Source organism: Typopeltis vanoorti, chromosome 15, assembly GCF_054136105.1.
Source record: "Typopeltis vanoorti isolate ZY-2024b chromosome 15, IOZ_Tvanoo_1.0, whole genome shotgun sequence".
In the NCBI taxonomy this organism is placed as follows: domain Eukaryota; kingdom Metazoa; phylum Arthropoda; class Arachnida; order Uropygi; family Thelyphonidae; genus Typopeltis; species Typopeltis vanoorti.
This window is the reverse complement of record NC_143563.1, coordinates 47,764,951-47,789,658: the sequence shown is the minus strand read 5'-3', so window position 1 is coordinate 47,789,658 and position 24,708 is coordinate 47,764,951. Positions and strand designations below refer to the sequence as shown.

Sequence of the window (24,708 nt, the reverse complement as noted above, 5' to 3'; positions counted from 1 at the left end):
TTCTGTGTTATACTAAAATTATTTTGAGATATATGAACAAGGTTTGTATATTCAATGACAACTGAATGTATTTAATAACATACAACTATATTTTCAATTTAAAACAAACCAGAACTTTACTGAGTTCTGATAAAATTGTTGGGAAAAAAAAAAGAAAAAAAAAGTATTCTAAAGCAGCATTAAATAATACTTCATCTCATCTCATCCGATTGGTAATGGGTTGAGTCCACTAAGAAGAACGGTTCTCCACTTATCGCGATCTTTAGCCATCTCAATCATGACTCTATAGCTGGATAGATGTGAATGTTCTTTCAGCAACTTTATCCAAGTACTTCTTGGTCTGCCTCTAGGTCTTTTTCTTGCGATATATCCATTCAGAGCTAAATATGGGAGTCTATGAATATGACCAAACCATCTCAGTTGATGATTAATGATTGTGACTATTATATTATCTGGGAAGTCTAAATCTGTTCTGACTTGATCATTAGTCTTGTGTTGCATCCAGTGGGTGTTATTAATTTTTCTGAGGCATTTCATTTCAAATGCTTGAAGTTTCTTGATTGGTTGAGTTAATCTCTGGGCTTCTGAAGCATAAGTAGCCACTGGAATAATAATTGTTTTATATCATTTTAATTTTAGACTCATTAGGATTTTTTTATTTTTCCATATTTTGTTTAGTTTATTCATGTTGGTCCAACCTAGGTTTAGCCTGTGTTTTACTGTTTCCATATTGTTGAGGTTACTAGACATAAGACTACCAAGATAAACATATTTATTAACTTGTTCCAGCAGGTGATTTTCAAGATTTATAGAAATATTTTTTTCTTCTCTACCTATCTTCATAAAACAACCCTATGAATCAGGAGTCTCCACTGTGTCAAGAGAATGTTATTGCATCCAAGGAAACCGACTCGACTGATCCTAGATCACAGGGAGCAGTCGAGAAGTTTAGTATGTGGTCAGCCAATAGAATTTCGTATCTCTTAACCTTAAATATAAGGACACTGTTAAAACCTGGGAAAATAAATTTGATGGAAAAAGAACTAGAACTTGCTAGGATTAAATGGGACACTTTAGGTTTGGCTGAAACCCATTGGACAGGAGAAGGAGTTATAAATCTAAATTCAGGGAAACTATTCTACTCGGGCAGAGAGGACAATATACATAGAGAAGGAGTCGCCATTTTAGTGAATAATAGTCTACAAAATGCAGTCATGGCCCAAGAATGATCGCTATCAGATTAAAAGGTAAAGAAAAAAACGTTCACTTTACAATTATTCAATTCTATGACTCCCGACCAGTCGCATGAAGATGAAGAAATCGATACCTTTTATGATAAGTTGCAAGATCTAATAGACAAGACCAATAAGAAAGATATATTAATAGTGATGGGAGATTTTAATGCCAAAATTGGGAAGTTCACCCCAGGCATGGAGGATGTTATGGGCAGGTTTGGAGTTGATAATAGAAATGAAAGAGATGAAAGAAGTTTAGAATTTTGTAAAGTAAATAATCTATTTATCTGTAACACCCTTTTTTTTCATAGACCTTCCCACAAATACACATGGACCTCACCAGATGGTACAACAAAGAACTGTATTGATTACATTCTAATCAAATGCAATTGGAAATCATCAGTGCAAAATGTTAGAACTTTAAAAACTCCAGACTTCGACACTTACCATGAACTGCTAGCAGCAAAAATTAAACTAAAATTCAAGTATCGTAAATCACGAGCTCCTATCAACAAAGCGGACCTGTCAAAACTGAAAGAGAAATTTAGGCAAGATAATTATCAGACGCTAACAGGAAATGAGTTTAGAAGATTATCCTATGACAATATAGAAAATACATGGAATCAAGGTAAAAAAATTGTTAAAAGTACTGTAAGAAACATACTTGGTACAACATCAAGATCAAATCATGAATGGATAACCCCTGAAATTCTAAATACTTTAGAAGAAAAAAGAACAGCAAAGCATATATTAAATATAAAAAATACAGAAGAAAATAAACAACATTATAAGAATCTTAAAAACAAAATTGATAAAATGTGCATATCTGCCAAAAATAATTGGTTGGAAGAAAAAACAAAACTCTGTGAAGAAGCTAATAAAAGAAATTATAATAAAATGGTACAAAATTATCAAAGAATTAACTAAGATCTATAAAGATATTCATGACTTATTTTTTCACGGTATTAACAACACCACAAACACTTTTATTAACAAGGATGTTTTATTAACGCTAATATTTCGCTGATTTTCAAATCAGCATCATCAGAGCACAACACACATGTAAACGCGACAGTGAATGAAACAATATAATTGCAGAAAGACAAAAGATCTAAAGTCCTATTTTTGGTGCCCTCTAACGAAAAAAAAAAAAAAAAAAAAAAAAAAAAAAAGCAGTTATCCAGGAGTTTTTCTTAGGATAACCGTCTCCCAAATTTTTGGCAAATTAATGCAACCATATTTGTTAAGGTTGGGAGAATTCTTCAAAGCCATTGCTGACTCAAAAAATAGTCTTTCAGATCTATAACGACTCCTAAATAGCACATTCGTTTTTCTCCATCTAATCCTGTGTGAAGGAGTGTCCAAAGCGTGGTCTGCCAGTCCCGACTTGCCATAGTAATAGTAGCGAATGTATCTTTCATGTTCTTCCAGGCGGATGTTCACTGATCTTCCTGTTTGTTTGCCCATAATAGGCCAAGTCACAGTCACATGGAACTTCATACACTCCTGGGTGTGCTAAAGGGTGAAGTTTATCCTTTGGTGAGCGGATCAGAGTTGCCAGCTTGACATGAGGCTTGAAGGTGGTGCGAAGGCCATGTTTCACCAATACTTTGGCTATCTTTTCCGATGTACCTCTGATATGGGGAATAGAAATGGTCATGTTGTATTCTTGTGTATTAGGGGGGGGGGGGGCAAAGTAATGGGCCTATGTAGTATTTTTTCTATTTTGTAGGGATTGTAGCCGTTGGCTAAGAATGTATGGCGCAGGTACTGGAGTTCAGTGGTCAGAGCTGTATCGTTAGAACAAATGGCTCTGGCTCTGTGTGTCAGTGTTTTTAAAATGCCGTACTGTTGGACTGGATGATGATGTGATTGTTTATGTAGGTATCTTCCTGTGTGTGTAGGCTTCCTGTAAATAGAAAAAGATAGTGATCCATCTGAAAGGCGGGTGACTAATGTGTCAAGAAATGGTAAACAGTTATTTGATTCTTTTTCTACTGTGAAGTGAATTTTGGGGTGTTGGCTGTTTAGGTAGGTGACAAAAGCATCCAAAGTGTCTTGTCCATGGGGCCAAATGGCAAACACATCATCTACATAGTGCAACCACACTAGTGGCTTGTATGTAGCTGTGGTAAGTACTTTGTTTTCAAAGTGTTCCATGTAAAAATTTGCTAACGGGGGGGAGAGGGGGGAACCCATAGCAGTACCATTAATCTGTTTGTAGAATTCCCCCCCCCCATCTAAAGTAACCTGCATTCATGGTAAATTGAAATAATTCAAAAATATCTGGGGGAAATTTAGACTTGATTAATTCAAGAGTGTCTATAAGTGGTACATTGGTAAATAGGGAGGTGACATCGAAACTAACCATTATGTCTGAATTTTTTAGGATTAGATTTTTAACCAGTGTTTTGAAATGGATAGAATTTTTTACAAAAGTAGAGGAGTTGCCAGTAAGAGGGGCAAGCGACTTAGCTAAATGCCGGGCCAGTTTATATGTGGGACAATCTATGCTATCAACTATGGCGCGTAGGGGAACATTAGTTTTGTGGATTTTTGGTAATCCATAAATGCGGGGTGTTTTAACATGAATTGGTTTTATTTTCCTGATGATTTCTTTGGGCCATGATGTCACTTTTTTTAGTAATTTTCGGACTTTTTTCTTTTGCGCCATTGTAGGGTCTCGATGTATACTTTGATAAGTAGAACTGTCACATAAGAGATCTTGCATTTTTTTGTTATACTCTTCTTTATTCATGATAACTGTTGCATTTCCTTTATCGGCTTTTGTAATAATAATATTTTTATTATTGTATAACTTTTTTAGGGCAGTTATTTGCTTATGTGGTATATTACCACCTCCCTATTTACCAATGTACCACTTATAGACACTCTTGAATTAATCAAGTCTAAATTTCCCCCAGATATTTTTGAATTATTTCAATTTACCATGAATGCAGGTTACTTTACATGGGGGGGGGGGGGAATTCTACAAACAGATTAATGGTACTGCTATGGGTTCCCCCCTCTCCCCCCCCGTTAGCAAATTTTTACATGGAACACTTTGAAAACAAAGTACTTACCACAGCTACATACAAGCCACTAGTGTGGTTGCACTATGTAGATGATGTGTTTGCCATCTGGCCCCATGGACAAGACACTTTGGATGCTTTTGTCACCTACCTAAACAGCCAACACCCCAAAATTCACTTCACAGTAGAAAAAGAATCAAATAACTGTTTACCATTTCTTGACACATTAGTCACCCGCCTTTCAGATGGATCACTATCTTTTTCTATTTACAGGAAGCCTACACACACAGGAAGATACCTACATAAACAATCACATCATCATCCAGTCCAACAGTACGGCATTTTAAAAACACTGACACACAGAGCCAGAGCCAGAGCCATTTGTTCTAACGATACAGCTCTGACCACTGAACTCCAGTACCTGCGCCATACGTTCTTAGCCAACGGCTACAATCCCTACAAAATAGAAAAAATACTACATAGGCCCATTACTTTGCCCCCCCCCCCCTAATACACAAGAATACAACATGACCATTTCTATTCCCTATATCAGAGGTACATCGGAAAAGATAGCCAAAGTATTGGTGAAACATGGCCTTCGCACCACCTTCAAGCCTCATGTCAAGCTGGCAACTCTGATCCGCTCACCAAAGGATAAACTTCACCCTTTAGCACACCCAGGAGTGTATGAAGTTCCATGTGACTGTGACTTGGCCTATTATGGGCAAACAGGAAGATCAGTGAACATCCGCCTGGAAGAACATGAAAGATACATTCGCTACTATTACTATGGCAAGTCGGGACTGGCAGACCACGCTTTGGACACTCCTTCACACAGGATTAGATGGAGAAAAACGAATGTGCTATTTAGGAGTCGTTATAGATCTGAAAGACTATTTTTTGAGTCAGCAATGGCTTTGAAGAATTCTCCCAACCTTAACAAATATGGTTGCATTAATTTGCCAAAAATTTGGGAGACGGTTATCCTAAGAAAAACTCCTGGATAACTGCTTTTTTTTTTTTTTCCCGTTAGAGGGCACCAAAAATAGAACTTTAGATCTTTTGTCTTTCTGCAATTATATTGTTTCACTCACTGTCGTGGTTACATGTGTGTTGTGCTCTGATGATGCTGATTTGAAAATCAGCGAAATATTAGCGTTAATAAAACATTCTTGTTAATAAAAGTGTTTGTGGTGTTGTTAATACCGTGAAAAAATAAGTCATGAATAACCAGCAACGCCTAAGCTTATCAGTTAGATCTATAAAGATAAACCATTAACAATGAAAGATAGAAACAATCTAGAAACTGGGTCAATACAAAATATTAAAATAATTTGGAAGGACTACTATCAAACATTATATCAAAAAAGAACAGGAGGAGGAAAGTATAACAGACAAGATGATATATGAAAAGGCACCACCCATAACCTCAGCATAAATTATAAATGCAATAAACCAAATGAAACTTTCAAAAGCTACAGGTAAAGATGAAATATCTATTAGAACTATGGAAATATGGTGGCAAGGACACCATTAATTTCTTAATGAATTTATTTAATCAAATTCTTTATACTGGAGTAATTCCAACTGACTGGAATACAGGAATTATTATACCAATTCACAAAAAAGGAGACAAAAGAATATGTGAAAATTACAGACCCATAACACTCTTAAGTCATAGTTATAAACTATTCATTCGAATTATACAAAAGAGAACATAGGTGCTTACAGAAAAAATCATAGAGGAAAGCCAAGCAGGATTCAGGCCACATAGATCCACTACAAACCATATCTTCACCATTAATAATATTGCAGAAAAATATTGGGAATACAACCTGCCCATATACTGTTGTTTTATAGATTTTAAGCAAGCCTTTGATTCAGTTAATAGAAACAAATTGATTACTATCCTAAAAACGTAAAAATGGATTCTGATATTTTAACATTTATTACAAATTATTATGGAGACACCAAAGCTTTTGTTAAAACAAACAACATTAAGACAGAGAATTTCAGAGTCGAGAAAGGTGTAATGCAGGGTTGCCCTCTCTCACCTCAACTCTTTATCCTCTTGCTAGAAGTCTGTAAAACCATAGCCGATGAACCAGGTGTAAAAATCAATGGTACCAACATTAATCACATACAATACGCGGATGATATCATTATTTTAGCAGATTCTACACCACTGCTAGAAAAAAACTATTAATATTTTAAATGACTCTTGTAAAACTTATGGTATGAAAATGAAATAATACTTACTCATGACAAATTTCAGTAGAAGGAATATAATTTTTTTTTTTTTTAATTCCTAAAAATTACTATTCTCACCCTTTTGTCAAAATTCACTTTGTGATTTGTATTGGCTTCGCTGGAATTATAGCATAGATAAAGCAACTAAAGAGATTGTATTTATATCTGCTCATTGCATATATTCTCTGGTCAAACTCATTTTCTTGAAGGAAGAAAAATCCTGTTACCAGACTGACTAACTCAACTTCAACTAAGTAGCCTTTCCTCATGTCCAAGATAGAACTTGAATTTCTGATTTGCACTGCAAACTGGAATTGATTAACATGTGTACACAAAAGATAATCAACTAAAATGATTTATGACCCTTTTTTTTTTATCTATCTTTTACAAATGCAATAACCTGTGATCCAACCCAAAAGCACCTGAAACTAGTGAGTTATCTAGAAAACAAAGATAGTTGATTCCTTTTTTTCAAACAAAAAAAAGGATTTATCCAACCTGTTTATGTTCTTTACAGACCTTTATGCCAAACACATATAGAAAAGATGAAGAAAATCTTCTCCTCTCATTTCTCTGTCAACTTTTTAATAATATTATTATATCAACATACTGAAATAGTTAAATCTAGATTTCACTTCTTACATTACTTGCTAAGAGAAAAATGTAACTGACTATGTTGTTGCATGTTTATCTATGCGAAGAAACATGAACAGCAAGCAACGCTGAAGATGCAATCAGGATATGAAGAGATAGTTAATATACTCTTTGGTACTCAAACATCATAAATATTAGCCCACCCACAGTATTGATGCGCTATATGCATATACCCTTCTGATAGTTGGGATTGTCATTAAAAAAAAAAAAATAATAATAGTAAATAAAAATAACATATCCATATATGATATAGATGTGGTTACTGCCACATACTGAAGACAATGCTGCATATTTCCACTATAAGATAAAGTTCCGCTCTAACTGGTGGATTAATCATCCACCAGTTAGAGCGGAACTGGTGGATGATTAATTGGTCACTGGCTAACAATGCAACAAAAACAACTGAAGAATGCAATAAAATCTTTTTAAGGCATTTTTCATAAGAATATTAGCACTGTTAACAATTCATTGTTAGCCTCTGAAGAAAATTTAAGCACATGAAAATCTAAAATATGTTAATACAGTGCCACAATTTATGAATAAAAAAAATTACCTATGGTCATCTATGTCATCTAATTGCTGTTTGACATCTGACGTAATGCGGTCCTCTCGTACCCTCCTATTTAGCAAGTTGCCTGCTATACCCATTCCAAACTGCCTTCGATTTGAATTGTCCAAGGCTTGATCTAACAACTAAATAACAATATGCACTTTCAAAGTATTGTTCTCTTATAGTAAAAATAAACTATGAAAAATAAATTGACACAAAATTTTGCAGTCAGAAACAAACAGAACTACTGTGTGTGTGTGGGGGGGGGGGGGGTGCAAAGAGTGCCACTAAAAACAATCAAGAGACTTATACCAATGTATAAACACTGGATACAAAATTCAGACCTTGCTCAAAAATTATCTCTAAAAGCACTGGTCAACTTATATAATAGATACAAAATGATTAAACCTTAAATTTATAAACACCTAATGGGATATTATAATGTTGTAATAGGTTTCACGGTATGATAAGAACACAGATGGTTACGAAAATAACTATTTATTAACTTAAAAGATATAATACCAGCGAAATATTAGCTTTTAAGTTAATAAATAGTTATTTTCTTAACCATCTGTATTCTTATCATACCGTGAAACCTATTGCAACATGTCTGACGAACACATAAGCCTATCCACGCGTAGAGATATTATAATATTTAAAATGTCATTTTAAATAGAATAAAGCATATTGTCAATATTGTAAAGGATTTATTACTGGATAAAAAAAAAAAATTAATTATACCACTAACTCTACCTTCACTCTCTGATAAAAACATTCTCCGCAGCTTCATTTGATGATACGAGTCTTATAGTGAAACTACAAATAAAGTTGCAGAGGATGTTTTCAGAGTAATGTCAGTGCCAGAAAGTGTTACACACACACACACCTAGTCTAGCCATAAATACTTTTACAATTTGAACAATGCATAAATCTTTAATCTATCAGTAAATCATTTACAGCTTTCAGCACATACAAACCACATATATAATGCATATAGCAGCATTCAATGTTCAAAATGTCCCCCTTTTGCCTTCAGCACATGCTCAAAATCTGTGAGGTCACATATCGATGGCAGCACACACACAACAATCAATGGAAAAGCTGCCAATACTCACTCCAAATCCACCTTTATGGTAGCAATGCTGTGGTGCCATTTCTTGCTGGCTACTCTCTTAAGCTCCGACCACAATTTGAAGTCCAATGGATTTAGATCAAGACTTCTAGACACTCAGATGTTGATATGTGGTCAAGCACATTCACCTCCAACCACTGTTGTGTAGTCCTCATCTTGTGTGTAGGGGTTGAGTCCTGTTGGAAGATTCACTGCTTACCATGAAATACAGTGTTGTTCAGGGTCCATACCAGGTTCTAGCATGATCTTGATATACTTAGGCAGAAGTTTTGATCCCTTTCTCACAGAAAGGGATCAAAACTTCAACTTGGATACCCCACCGATATGTCACCCCCCCACACACACACCAAACCATCATTGACATGATGAATCCTGGGTGCTATGGTATGTGCTGTGCGACCATCAGGGACATATACCAATCATTTTGAACGGCTCTTCAATGAAAAATTTCTCATCTGTGAAAGGATATCTCTGTCTGTTGTTCACGTACTGCCAGAAAAGTGCCTTTGATTTTATCACCCTCTCCGCATAAGTTGAGGTATTAGGAAGTATCCAGTGAAATGACGATAGACTCTCACTCCCAGGTCATCGGTTAGTACATGTGACATCGTTCTCTGGAAACCATTCATCTCCATGACATCACTTTCTGCACTCTCACAGGATTACAGAAAAGGCATGCCTTCACCGCCCCCACAAGCTTTAAATCCCAATGCAGCATGGTCGATCTGTTCTTTGGTGGTGAGATATGTCTTCTGTATCTTTATAATGGTCAGTAGTCCGATACACAAACATCCTACTGATCAGAGTGTTTTTAGCATGTTGAAAATAACAGGTGCTGCATTCTAACCTTGTGAAGTGCTATTACAGTTACACAGTTCTCATAATCTCGCCACTTCATGCTAACCTGTACAGTTAAACAATTCTCTCTCTAACTATATACAATAAATATAATCAAATGTTCCTCCAGTATCTTGTGCAATCAACTGCTCTTTCTGTGGAAGATGTAAAGTCCTCATATTCAAAATAAAAATATTTATCAATAAAAATAGAGGGAGAGGATTCTTAACCCACCCACAGTACAAATGTACCATAGGTTCACAAACAACCTTTCATGTGTGGGAACCACATAAAGTCAGAAAATGCACTGAACGAACACAGAAATTTTTTTTGTAAAAGTAGCTCAACAAAAGTAATGGGAAGATTCTAGCAAGAATATAGATGATAAATATCAGAAAGGTCTACACCTTTCTGATATTTATCATCTATATTAAATGTGACAAAACGTTTTCTGGAGACTATTGGAAAAAAGTTTAGAAATAGATGGAAGAGTGATGTGAAATGAATCAGAGATGATAATATGATATTGATTAGCAAAGATGTTGCAGCAATTACTCTGAAAGCCTGTTAAATGAAACAAAAAGTGGAGAACAGTGACAAAAAAAAATATTTAAGAGGAATGAAACAAAGACTACTTATCAAATACTTGAAGTAAAAAAAAGCCTCCAATGTGAAAAAGCTAGCTGGAGTTAATGACATTCAACCAGAAATACTCAAATATGAAGGTATGAAGGTTTAGTGCTTGCAGTGCATAATTCAGAAGGCCTGGTCAGAAGGATAAATCCTAGATGAATGAGTAAAGCTCTCAAAGTACCCATTTATATAAAAAAAGAAGCAAAGTAAGAATTACAGATAGAATTTAGCTACTAAATGTTCTGGGTCAGATTTATACAAGCACATAAGAGAAACGGCTAAGATCCTCATCTTTGCTGGGATCAAATATCAGTCAGAAGCAAATTTTCACTTTAAAACAAATAGTTGAAAAATCATGAGTACATAAGAAGGATTCTGCAGTTAGGTTTTGGAGATCTGGAAAAAAGCAGATGACAAGACACTAAGAGAAACACTGTTCCAGACATTAAAATTATAAGATGCTAACAGAATATTATTTGAAGTAAATAAACAGTCTATACTGAAGTCATAAGCAAACAGAACTGAAGGAGTACAGGAATATAGTCTGATAATAAAATCAGGTGTAAGTCAAAGGTTCACATTATTTACACTGTTATTCATAAACTACATCGATCACACTATGAATCAAAATTGGTATTGAATATTATTATGTCAATGTGAGCTCTTTATGTAGATTGATACTGAATTCATAAATGAATACAGCAATAGTCTGCAGGATTCCTTTATTAAACTGAATAACAGCTGTAATAAACGTGGTATGAAAATCAGCAATAAAAAGATAAAAACTATGAAAATATGCAGGAACATAGAAAATTTCAACTGCATTCTCAATGCAGTAAACAAGTAGAACAAGAAAAATATCTCAGCAATTTAGCCATATTTTCAGTGATGATGATGATGGCAAATTAAATAAGGAAAGAGAGAACAGAATAAGCAAAGTTGGGATGGTAGAGAGAAAGTTGGATGCATTTATTGGAATAAGAGGGAAATTAACCAAACCTAAACCAGCTGTATACAAAGCAGTGTATACTATAGCATTTAATGGATCTGATAGCAGAGTTAGATATAAAACAGATGATCAAAAGACTAGAAACCACAGACATGCAAGCGTCGAAAAAAAATAGGGGAGTGAACAGATGGCATCAATGGCAAAATCATGCTAAAAATGAAGATATTAGTTAGGAGAAACATTTAGGAACGAGTGATTTTATACCTAAAAATAGATGCCAAAGCTCCACTAAATAGGTTTAAATATGAATAATATTTACAAGGATTCCATAACATTTGGAAGTTTAAAGATCATCAATTTGGATGGACTGATGTACTTAGAAGTACTGCAGAAGATCAAAATATAACTCCTCACAGATAACAGATTAATTTGAAAGAAAACTTTCAATAGGAATAATAACGTAAATGTTTCATAGTGTCATGTACACCTCTTGAGGGTACATATCAGGAATATGATGATGATGCAGACATCTGCATGAACAAAAAATTAATTATTAAGTGCAAAAAAAAAAAAAAAAAAAGTGAGGGAGAAGGAATAGTGTAAAAAAATTGTTACACTGGCAGAATAAGAAAGTTTACAATCTTATAAAAAATATAATGAATATAAAAAGTTAAAAAAAAGTCAATGAAATAAATTAATAAAGCAAAATAATAATAATAAAAAACTATACTCTAAATATTGGTGGACTAGCAAAAATAAAAACATAAATACTGGATATGAAATTATGGTACTTAGGGGTCAAAGCAAGATAAATGGGGGAAGACATCCATGTAGCATTTTTAAGGAATGTGTAGAACAGACCAGGACTTCTGACCTAACATCCAATCCTCACCTTCTTATGGAGCACCCTGTTAGTAGGTATATACCTGGATACTGAATGAACAAGGATGGCTGGCAATCTGGAAATTAACTCAGCAAATTGTATCATTATTGGCTTAAACCAAAACAACATGATAGATCTTCATGCTAGCTGAGGTTAAACAAGGATCCAGTTGTTTTCATCAGGGAACAAAGTAAACAGCAAAATACAAGCTACTGAAACAAATCCTAATTCACAATCAGCAGAATTCAAGATTGCTACCACAAGAAGAACATAAGAAGCAGTAACTGAAAAGAAACGGAACTAACAGAAAAAATGAATTAAGTACCACATCGACAAAACAGGTAATACTGAAACAAAGCAGACAAAAACAAATATAAGATGGTATATTCAGACAATGACAAAGAGGAAAAAGAAGTAGCTATAGTATACAACACTAGATACAAAAACAGTCTTCTTGAATGGCAGGCAATATCAGAATAGGAAACTGGACAATGAGATTTGTGCCTATGGTCTCATAAAAAGTTCTACTAAGGAAGAAGTAGATGAATTTTTCAAGGCATTAGAGAAGGAAGCTGACTGATTACTAGACAAAGAAATGTTATGGGAAAATTTGGAGAAGAGAGCAAAGTTAATAATTATGGTAAGTATACTTGCTGGATTTCTGTTCAGGACTGGACTAGTTATTACCAATACCATATTTCCATCATAAAGATGCACACAAATTCACATGGAGAGAAGAGAACATAACAAGGATCCGTATCTATGTTTCTGTAGATCTGGAAAAGGCATATGACAAGGGGCAAGAGAAAAGCTGTTCAAAACACTGCAGTTATATGGTATAAATGGGACATTATACAGTAGAAACATTCAAGAGGAATGCAATCAAGATTATATAACACTTGAGGTAGAAAACGGCATCAAAAACTTGAAATATGGAAAGGCAGCTGGAGCAGATGATATTTGACCAGAAATGCTTGAATATGGAGATAAAAGCTTTACAGTGACTATACTTGCATAATTCAGAAGGCCTGGTCATAGGATCGAATTCCAGATGATTTTCACTTCATGAGAAATAGGTATATTCTGATGTGTTGAACTAGTGTAAAGATATCACTATCGACAATAAAATAGTCAATGAGACGTTTCTTATTTCTTGCATCTTTGCTCCATGTGAATTTGTGCACATCTTTATGTTGAAGCATGGCATTAAAAAATGACTAGTCCATATATCAAATAGAAATCCAGCAGGTACTTACCATTATTACTGGCTTCAATTTTTTTCTCCAAAACTATGTCTGGAATTCATTTCCTCTTCTGCTCTAAATCTCCAACAAGCAGCAACTATTACTTTTTCTTTGTCCATGCCTTCTCGGGAAGTTCCTCCATATCTTCCTTAATAGAACTTCCTGTGGGACCATAGACAGTAATGTCTCATTATCCAAATTCCTATTTTGAATGTTTGGTCACTTCACTCTACTTCATAATGCCTGCCATTTAAGAAGATTAACCTTGTGTGTAGTGCTAAATACTATATCTACTCCTTCCTTTCACTGATCATTATTGTCTGCATATAACATCTTGTATTTATTGTTTAGAACATTCTCACCAGTTTTTGTCTTCATTGTTTTGGTAAAAGCAATTATTATTCAATTTCAATGAAGCCTCTTATGCTGATGATGGCAATCTTGAATACTGCTGATGATTGTGATTTGGAGTTTGTTCCAGTAGCTGACTTTTCTGTTTGCCCTGGGTCTCTTACAAAAACAATGGGGACCCTGTTCTGATTTTCTTTTCTAACATCTAGACTTTCTACAGTATAAAGTTTCCAACAACACAATTTTAGTCAGTTACTACTAGTGTTATTCAAGGTAAACGCCAAAGCAGAATGGAATACAAGTATCATACCAGCAATAATTTCACTTAGATACAATATGAATGCTGCAATTCTTGGCAATCCTACCCACTCTCTTAGCATCTCCATTTTTTCATCACCAACAGCCTTCTAAGAGAGTTTCACCTAGCCTTTAAATAATGTAAAGGACTGACCTCAGCTTCTGATTCAATGTCCAAACCCATGTTTATGTGAAGCACTCTATTTAATAGGTCCATCTGAATACTCAAAATTGAGGATAGACAAGCAATTTGACACTTAGCTGAATATACTATATTTTATATTAACTTAAATTACAAATATAATGGTAAAGCATGACTGAATACCATGCTGGCTGGGAAGTTACCTAGTTAAATTAAATCCATGCTGTTTTCAAAAAGTTACAGGTCAAACAGTGCAATTGTTTACTGGAAAAACTTCAAACTCAGTGAGATTAAAAGTTACTATCAACATAAGAAGCATCAATGGTTAAAAAAAAAATGAAATCTGCACTCAGAAAAAAAATCAAGATCTAGAGTCCATGCACTTAGAAAAGCATCACACCCTAGATTTTGATCCTTTACCTGTCATCTTGGCATCACACACCTGCTTTACTAATCTGTCCTCTTACCACCTAAGTGATCACACCATCTGAGAACAAATGACCATAGAAGACCAAAATATAGGAACTCAATATGGGAGTTATTAGAAATACCAGGTTAATTTGGAGGAAAATTATCAATATCACATTAATAATACTGTAAACTTTATCATGTAGTATTGATAAGTAGGATAATATGAATGAGTGCACCACTTCTGTTCCATGGTCAGATTATTTTCAGTTTTACAATCCCTAAACACATTAGTCAAGTTAAATAGTTTTAATTGAACATGCACTACAGTATAAAATTTCCAACAACACAATTTTAATCAGTTACTACCATGTTAAGTTACTACCAAGGTAAAGGCCAAAACAGAATGGAATACAAGTATCATACTAGCAATAATAATACTGATATTATTATTGCTAGTTTCCAATTCATAATTATGAATTGGAAACTAGCAATTCCAATTCATAATTATGAATTGGACTACTTATCCAAGTTTTAATGGAACATGCACTGAGGAGCATCATGGAATTTTTTGTAGATTCCATCCTTTTATTGGATGGAATCTACAAAATTCTAAACTGCATTTCTAAACTATATTTCATTCTAAATATAAAATCTAAACTTCTAAACTATATTGCATTCTAAACTGCTTAGATCAATGTAATTTTATTGCCAGAGCAATTATTCTTCATGCCTACTTCAACAAAATACAGAAAAGCTGTATTAAGGAAACCTGCTTATTGGAAGACATGCAAGTATATTAGTCAAGTGAGATATTTAACTTCTTTTGTATAGTATTTTATATTATCTCTCAGAATTGAATTTAACTGTGAGTCATAGAGTGAAAGATATATACTTTTACTGAGCTCATATTATATAATTCTAGAATGGCTATATAGATATGTTTTAAATCTGTAATAAGAATTTAAAATATATATAGAATATTAGAATTTACTAGAAGCATAGGGCTTATCCTCAATACAGTAGCGGTTAAATGTAGAAAAATCCTCAACACCGTAAGGTAAAAGAGGAGGGAAGGAATAAGAACAATTTACTAATTGTAATTCTATATAGAATATGAATGTCAGATCTCCTTAGAGAGATAAAGTGAATTACTTGATATACAAAATCTATTGTATATAATTACATGCTTACAGTATTTACAGTATATAGTTGAAATTTTTGATATATCTCAGCTAATTTGTTGGAAGTATTTTTTTCTCCACTTGGTTAGACTATAATAAATTTAGTTTAATCCTTTATCCAAGTGTAAGCAAACAAAGTTTGCGCCTGAAGTATCTTCAGGACTGAGGCAACTCATGGTAAAGGTGGACCAAGCTCTCATCACTACTTGTCTTAGTATCTCCCATAATGCAAAGCACATCTCCTTGCGGACATGTATAATGCTATGCATTAAGGGAAGGGACACTACCCATAATTGGTGCAATCAAGATTTTTAAATATAACACACAGGTACAAATGATTTTCAAATATAACAGTATGTTGATGAATAGAAAGGCTACATTGTCTGATTTTTTCCCAGAAGACCAGGCAGAGATTTACTTCATTCCAACAGGTTCAAATTTGATGGTCTTTTCTTTGAAATGTGAAATCTATGAAATTGATCCTTAACCACACTGACTGTATGCCAATCTTTGCAAAGTGATTATTATTATTGATTGTCCATAATGTTTTCTATCTGCACAACTTTTACAATTGTTCCTTTGAACTTTAATGGTGTAATCCAATCACCTCAGCTGCAACCGAGACATGAGCTAGGATGCTTCACAACTCATTCTTATGATTCGTGTTTTGAATGTTACTGATCTGTCTCTCTGATGATGTCCATGTTAGGTTGGATTAAATATCTTGGAGTTTTTGAATAAAATTTTATATTTTTTAAATGTGTAAAAGTTTCTATAAACATTAGGAAAGTTATTTTGACAATCTACAGCCTGTTGAAAAGCAGCTACACTACTATTCAGCTGACTGAGGTGACTATATATTTGTGATGAGTCATCTTGTTTACAGCCAAATAAAGCAATTATCACAGTATCGCCATAATTTTCATGCTAACCTTTGTTCACTTGCAGTCTAGAAAGGGAACACGTCAGAGTACACTCGAATAATTTCTCCAAAATAATTGTTAGGGAAAATATGTTTTCTTTGATAGATACCTATGTATAATTAACCATGGGGAAAAAAAATGAAGAAAAAGAGGAAGAATGAAAAGGGCCAGTACCATCACTGGGAGGTCCCCTTCCACTACAAATAGATATCCCACATATTCCCTCTGCCTGTCTTCATAACTAACATTGTACAGTCCTGATACCATCTATGTTATCTGCCTCTGCACCCTTTCCACAGTTAATTCATCCCCTTCAGAGCCCGGGGACAAAATCAGAGAACACTAGTCCAAGTGTGGTCTGACAAGGGAGATGAAATACACTGCCACCCTCATTAGACCAACTAACTCACCTTCAGGTGAAATATCCATAATTTCCTCTGCAAGTGGAAACTCCACTCCATGTAACTGCACTAGAGTGGTGGTGACACATATAGCAAAGAGCAGTTAAACTTATATATACAACAATTTGTTTTCTGAGAAGATGACATCAGAAGAGCAAAGCCCACAAACTACATTCATGTTAACCACTGCCATATTTGGAGTGGGTGATGCAGATTATAAAGACTCCTCAATCATACTAAATCTCACTTTAAAGGAGTGAGATTTCTTTCACAAAATTGAATTTATATTTATATATCTATATGACACACTTTTGAATCACAGCATGTTTTCCAACAACAATTACAGGAACAAACCTAAAGATTTTTTTTTTTTAAATAATATAACCCAGGAGAGATGTTGAAAAGCTCATTCGAGAATACTGTTTCCATAAATGAACTACCAAATGGTGTGGAAAACAATACAAAAAAAGAGCCAAAATCCTTCATTTAAAGTAGAAACCATAAATGCAACATAAAAATGAACAATAAAATATCAAAACTGAAAACAAGTAAGAAATTAGAAAAATCAACTGCATTCTCGTAACTTACAAATTTCACTTATTCAGGTAATATCTTCAGTGAAGACAGTATATTAACAAGTCAGCTTGTGCTCTGAGAGAATAAGAAAAAATATAAGAAAGTCAAACATTGTGCACTGCGTAAAACTAGCTAAGACATTGGTGAGATAATAAATTTAGTTTAATCCTTTATCCAAGTGTGAGCAAACAAAGTTTGCGCCTGAAAGTATCTTCAGGACTGGGATAAGGTGGTACAACACCAGAACACTCCTTGCAAAGGTGGAGCAAGCTACCAACACTCCTGGTGTTAGGAGTGTTGGTAGCTTGCTCCACTAAACATTGGTGAGAACACAGAAAATAAATATCAGGAAGGTGGCAAAATATTCTAGAGACTGAAAAAAACTTAGAAAAGGAGGAAAGAGTACTATAAAATGAATAAGAGATAATAAAGGTGGCATGAATACTGAAGATAAATAATCTAGATGTCTCAAGTAATTACTTTCAGACTGCTAAATGAAACAAGCAGTGACAGCACAGTGGTAGAAAACATTCAAGAGGAATGCAATGAAAAGTACATATCAACACTTGAGGTAGAAAAGGCCATTAAGAACTTCAAATGAGGAAAGGTAGCTAGAGCAGATGTATCTGACCGACTATGCTGCATAATTCAGAAGGATTGGTCATAATGTCAAATTCCAGATGATTGTCACTTTATGAGAAATAGTTGAGCAATCATGGACATACAGATTCTTGTTATATGTCCATGATTTCTCAAAGTATGTTTCTGTTATATGTGTAAATAGGACATTATATGGAAATATATACAATCTGTATTTGAGTTGTATGTCAGCAGTTAAAATTGAAGGAGGTGCAGGCAGGTTGGTTGATGTTAAATCAGGTATGAGAGAAGAAGGCCCATTACAAAGTAATGGCATTATACCTAATATCAAAACTGGAGATATTAATCTCAACTCTTTACTTCATGCAGATGACATCATACTCATAAATAAATCCAGTACAAGTCTGCAGGACTCTCTGACTAAACTGAATAACTGCTATAATGAATCTGGTATGAAAATGAAGGAGGGAGAAAAAACAAAGACAGTGAAAATTGGCAAGAACATTGAAAACATTAATTGCATCCTAAATAGAGAACTTATAAAACAAGTAAAACATTTCAGCTATGTAGGCAAAGATTTTAGTGAGGATGGTAAATTGATTACAAAAATAGACAACAGCATTGGCAGAGCTAGTATGGTAGGAAGTTAACTAAATAAATTTATATGGAATAAGAGAAATCAGTCATACACTAAACTATAAGACAATGTTCAAAGCAATTTTAATATATGAATGAGAAAGCTGGGGATAGAAATGATACTTGATCAAAGAGTGGTAACCACAGATATGAGAGTCCTAAGAAAGATTAGGGGAGTGAACAGATAGCATCAATAGCAATATGATAATTAAAATGAGGATATTATGAAAGCTGACATTGTTACCATTCAAGAATGGATGAGCAGGGCTAATCTAAAAGGTGATTTAAACAGAATGGGAGAAAAAAGGTTAGCAGATGCAGTGTATTTTGCAGGATGGCAGTAAAAAGACACAGAAGAAGACAAAGATCTAGGTGGATTGCAACAGTAAGAATTTCACTTATTCTTAGAAGACAGTAATATGAGAACTGGTAATAAATATTGGAATGGAGCCTCCATAGCACAATTGGTTTTGATGGAGCATCTTTGGTTCGAAAGACCTTAGTTCGAATTTTGTCTAAGACATGAAGAACCTTTATCAGGACTTTTCAATTAAAGATATGTTAGCTGGTCTCATATGGAGGTGGAGGGTTTTTCGTCACAGAAACTCAGGTTGTTCATCTCTCAATACAGGCAAACTGGCTCCATAAAAATATACCCTTAAAGGAAGCAGTAGAGGAGTGGCAAGTCATCTGCATTAAGTGCCTAAAATCCATAATTAGCAGGCATAACCCATCTCAAATGGATGGATAGAATATTGGAGTTTTGACAGATAACAGATTACTTTGAAGTAACATTGCTGATAGGAAGCTAGTAATAATATAATGTTTTCATGTAGAACTATCATAATATTGTGTGTATTTTTTAAAAGACATACACTTTATAATGCCAAAAATCTGCTATTTATTACTAAGTGTCATTAAAGTTAAATTATCGTTGAAAGATATCAAAAGACAACTGCAACAACTAACATATGTAGCATTATCCTCAAGCTACAGGAAATGACAGAAAATTGTAAAGTAACTATCACACAGAACATTACCTACAGTGAGAGGGAAGATGATTTATTATAGAGTCACATTTGCAGTAAATTTTACATTCTGAGAAACTTTCCAAGTTTCAAAGGAAAGCATTGAAGAACCTCCCTAGCTTAGTCAATAGAGGCAATGATCTTTGGCTGGAAATGTCTGGGTTTGAATCCTGTCTAGAATGCAAAGAACCTTAAATCATGGCTTTACAAGCGATGGTGAGTTAAAGGTCTCATATAGAGGCAGCAGGATTTTCCCCTCCTAAAAATGCATGTTTTTCATCCTGCAAAACAGGAAAAACCAACCACAAGTACATACAATTTACAGACATAGAAGATAGGATTAACTAACCTCAAGGGCTCACTTTAGTGAGTACGGACATGGCAAACCCGAGGTACCAGATGCTGGACCATGCCTTACTTCATGTAATATATATCTGTTATATTATTCTGTAGACTGGTCCCTCCTCTTCTTTCTTTGCTTCTTTCTCCTCTCCTTGCTCCTTCCCCCTGATGCTATTAGAGTATTCGAGGGCTAGGGGGTGAGTCTTTCCTATCTTGCTAAGTCATTTCGTCTTATGCAGCCACCGAAGGAGGCAAGCTAGCTTCAATAGGTGCTGGTCCCAAGCCCGGATAAATGCGAGGGTTGATGTCAGGAAGGGGCATCCAGTCGGAAAACTTCAATGCCAGCTCAAACTATGATATGAGTCAAAGAGAAAATGATATAAGGGCTAGGGCATACCCCTTAAGCGACACACAGCCACATTGCCCTACAGCTGCGAGAAGTGGACGAGGGCTACCGCATCAATGGCGAGTGCAGTTAAAGAAGCGACCCCAGCAGGTGGAGAGGATGTCGTGAGTGGGAACACTGAATGTTGGAAGCATGATTGGAAGGGGAAGAGAGGTGGCAGACATGATGAGGAAGAGGAAGTTGGACATTTTATGTGTGCAGGAGACAAGGTGGAAGGGGGAAAGGCAAAGGAACTGGGAGATGGATATAAATTGTTCTACTCTGGAGCGAATAACGAGGGAAGAAATGGTGTAGGAATTGTGGTGTGTGGCAGAATGAAGGGTGAAGTACTGGAAGTGGGTAGAAGGAACGACAGGATCATGCAAATAAAATTCTTGGAGAAGAGCAGTGGTCGTATTATGTGTATATGCCCCGCAAGTTGGTTGTACAGCAGAGGAGAAAGATGAGTTCTGGAATGTGTTAGATGAAGAAATGAGGGAATTGGAAGAAAATGAGATGGAGATTGTCGGAGGGGACTTGAACGGACACATAGGAAGACAGAATAGAGACTGTGAAAGGTGGCCACGGAGTGGGAATGATGAACTAGGAAGGAGAGAGGGTTGTGGACTTTGCATTTGATCTGGCAATTGTGAACTCGTTTTTCTACAAGAGGGAAGAACATTTGATAACATTAAGGAGTGGTAACAACAGTTCACAAATTGACTACATTTTGACTAGAAGAAAACATCTTAAGGTTGTGACAAATTGTAAAGTAATTCCAACAGATCAAGTAGCACAGCAACACTGACTGCTATGCGCAGACTTTAAAATAAGATCGAAGATAAGAACTTCTGGATGCCGTGGGATGAAGACAATTAAGTGGTTTCGCTTAAAAGAGGAGAGTGTGAGGAATCGCTTTAGGGAGAGGGTGTTAGAGAGGATTTTGGATGGACTGGAAAGTGTACAAGATTGGTGGAAACATAATTCAAAAGTAATCCTGAGCTATGCAATCGAGGTGCTTGGTGAGACATCTGGAAAGATTAGAGAGCAGAAGGAGGGTTGGTGGTGGAATAATAATGTACAAGTGGCAGTGACAGCTAAGAGGAAGGCAAAGCAGAAGTGAGATGAGTCAAGAGTGGAAGAGGACAGAGAGAGAAAGCAAGAAGCCAAGAGAGTTGTGGCATAGGCGAAGGCCATGGCATATCAAGATCTGTATGATCAATTAGAAACAAAGGAAGGACAGAGAAAAATTTACCAACTAGCAAAATGTAGAAATAAAGCAGCAAAGGACATCTTACATGTGAGGCAGATCAAAGACGCTGAAGGAAGAGTATTATGGAGGGATGTGGACATAAGAAACAGATGGAAAATATACTTTGAGGGACTTTTGAATGAAGAAAATGCAAGGTCTCACAGAGGAGATGGGCAGCCTTTTGAGGGGATGGTGCAGAACATCAGTAGAGTGGAAATGATGGAGGCCATGAAGAGGATGAGGAATGGAAAATCGGTGGGGCCCGACAAAATTCCAGTGGAGGCATGGAAGGCACTGGGGGAAGAGGGAATTGACCTGCTGTGGGACGTGTTCATGAAAGTTTGCCAACAGGAAAATATACCCGAGGAATGGAGGAAAATACTCTTGTCCCCATCTACATGGGTAAAGGGGATGCACAAGACTGTAAAAATTACAGAGGAATAAAGGTGATGTCCCACACAATGAAAATCCTAGAAAGGGTTCTTGATGGTAGATTGAGGAAGGAGGTGGAGATTGCAAAGGAACAATTTGGCTTCATGTCTGGTGGATCAACAACAGATGCTATCTTTGGGTTAAGGCAGATGATGGAAAAGTATCGACAGAAACAAAGGGAGCTACATCTGGCATTTATTGATCTGGAGAAAGCATACGATAGAGTGCCAAGGCAAGAAGTCTGGAAATGTCTGAGGGAGAAGAAGGTGCCGGAGAAATATGTCAGGTTGTTGCGGGAAATGTACAGAAATTTGAAGACAAGTGTTCGGACCTGTCTGGGACAGACAGAAAGTTTTCAAGTAACAGTTGGCTTGCATCAAGGGTCAGCATTAAGTCCGTTTCTGTTTAATATTGTGATGGAGGTGGTAACAGAGGAGGTGAGAGAAGATGCGCCTTGGACAATGCTGTATGCAGATGACATCTTGCTGTGCGCAGATTCAAGAGAGGAAGCGGAAACTAAACTGGAAAGATGGAGAAAAGTACTGGAAGAGAGAGGTATGAGACTGAGCAGAAGTAAGATAAGACAGAGTATATGTGTTGTACAGTGGGTGGCGGACAGGGGACAGATCTGGAGCTGGAAGGAAATTTCATCAGGAAGGTGAGAGACTTTAGATACTTAGGTTCAACAGTGGAAGAAGATGGAGGAGCTGAGAAGGAAGTGGGATGCAGGATACAAGCAGGTTGGAGGAACTGGAGGGAGATGGCTGGAGTGTTATGCGATAAGAGGGTGCCGATCAATCTGAAAGGCAAAATCTATAGGACAGTAGTGAGGCCAGCTATGACATATGCTATAGAAACTGTGGTCCTGAGGAAAAATAACATCAGCAGGATGGAAGTAGCAGAGATGAGAATGCTTAGGTGGATGTGCGGTGTGACCAGAAAGGATTGTCTGAGAAATGACTATGTCAGGGGAACAGTGAAAGTTACGAACTCAGGAGCGAAAATACAGGAGGCAAGGTTGAGATGGTTTGGTCATGTGATGAGGAGGGAGGGCGAACATGTGGGAAGAAGGGTCACGCAGATGGATGTGCAAGGAAGACGGAAGCGTGGGCGGCCAAAGAAGAGATGGAGGGAGCTGGTAGAAGAAGACTTGAGGATGAAGAACTTGGATGTGGTGACAGCCCAAGACAGGAAGGTGTGGAGGAGACTCATTATCAACAGTGACCCCACTTAAGTGGGAGAAGCTGCAGAAGAAGAAGATAGGATTAACTGCTCTAAGCAGTAACAGATTCATAAAAAGCTAAGATAACAGATTGTGGGCCTAATACAAAAATAAAGATAAGGAGGAAAGCACTGTTTTGCTACTTAGCTATAAAATAAGAACAAAGATTGATTATCTCTTTTTAAAGCAATCTTTGGTAAAAAAAAATAATAATAATCATATAATAAATCTGTGTTCTTGTTTTACAGCTGGTGAAACAAACAGCTAGTGTTTTTAAAAAAACGATATTTAATAGAGTCTAGTTATAAATCAAAATATTTACAAGGAATAAAACATCACATCATAATTTTCCTGATAGGTATCCTCAATGGGTGTTCAGGAACTATGACAACATTACATGATTAAGTTCACATTATTATTATTAATCTCTTATCCACAATTTTCCTTCAAATTAGGCTATTACTTGTAAGCACTCCAATATTGACATATCTAACATTTCATGCTTCTAAGGCACTTTTGACTGAATCAATCCACCTAGGCCTTGATCTTCCTCTGGATCTCTTTTCTGTCGTCAAACACCTGTTTTGCTAACCTTTCCTCACCCATTCTATTTTAAGTGGCCATACCACTTTAGATTAGCTCTGCTTACACATTTTTGAATGCAAACAATGCCAGTTCCTTCCTAATGTTTTCATTTTTATGATTCTGCCATTCCTGTCATCTGTTCACTCTCCCAATTTTTCTCAGAAACCTCATATCTGTAGTCCTTTATTTCTAACCCAACTCTCAGATATAACTTAAAACTGGTTTGAACACTGGTATGGCTAATTTCTCTCTTATTCAATATGAATTTATTCAGTTGGTTACCTACCACACCAGCTTTGCTTATTCTGTTATCCATTTCCAGATCGAACTTGCCATTTTCACTAAAAAATGTGCCTAAACAACTGAAATATTTTACTTGTTCTATAGGATCTCCATTCAGAATGCAGTTGATATGTTCAACATTTCTGCCTTTATTCATAGTTTTGGTCTTTTTATGGCTGATTTTCACCAAATTTGTTACAGCTATTATTCAATTTAGTTAGAAAATCCCATAGACTTGTACTGGATGAATTTAGGAGTACAAT

The 24,708-nt window shown here is 35.7% G+C and overlaps 1 protein-coding gene across 1 annotated transcript in view; it reads right to left on the bottom strand.

Moving 5' to 3' along the window:
* rho-5 (rhomboid-5) overlaps positions 1 to 24,708 on the bottom strand; it is a 464,881-nt gene that overhangs the window by 237,506 nt on the left and 202,667 nt on the right. Inside the window, exon 8 of the mRNA XM_090404834.1 lies at positions 7,725 to 7,864. Coding sequence (XP_090260960.1) covers positions 7,725 to 7,864 — 140 coding nt within the window. The remainder of the gene's footprint in view (positions 1 to 7,724; positions 7,865 to 24,708) is intronic.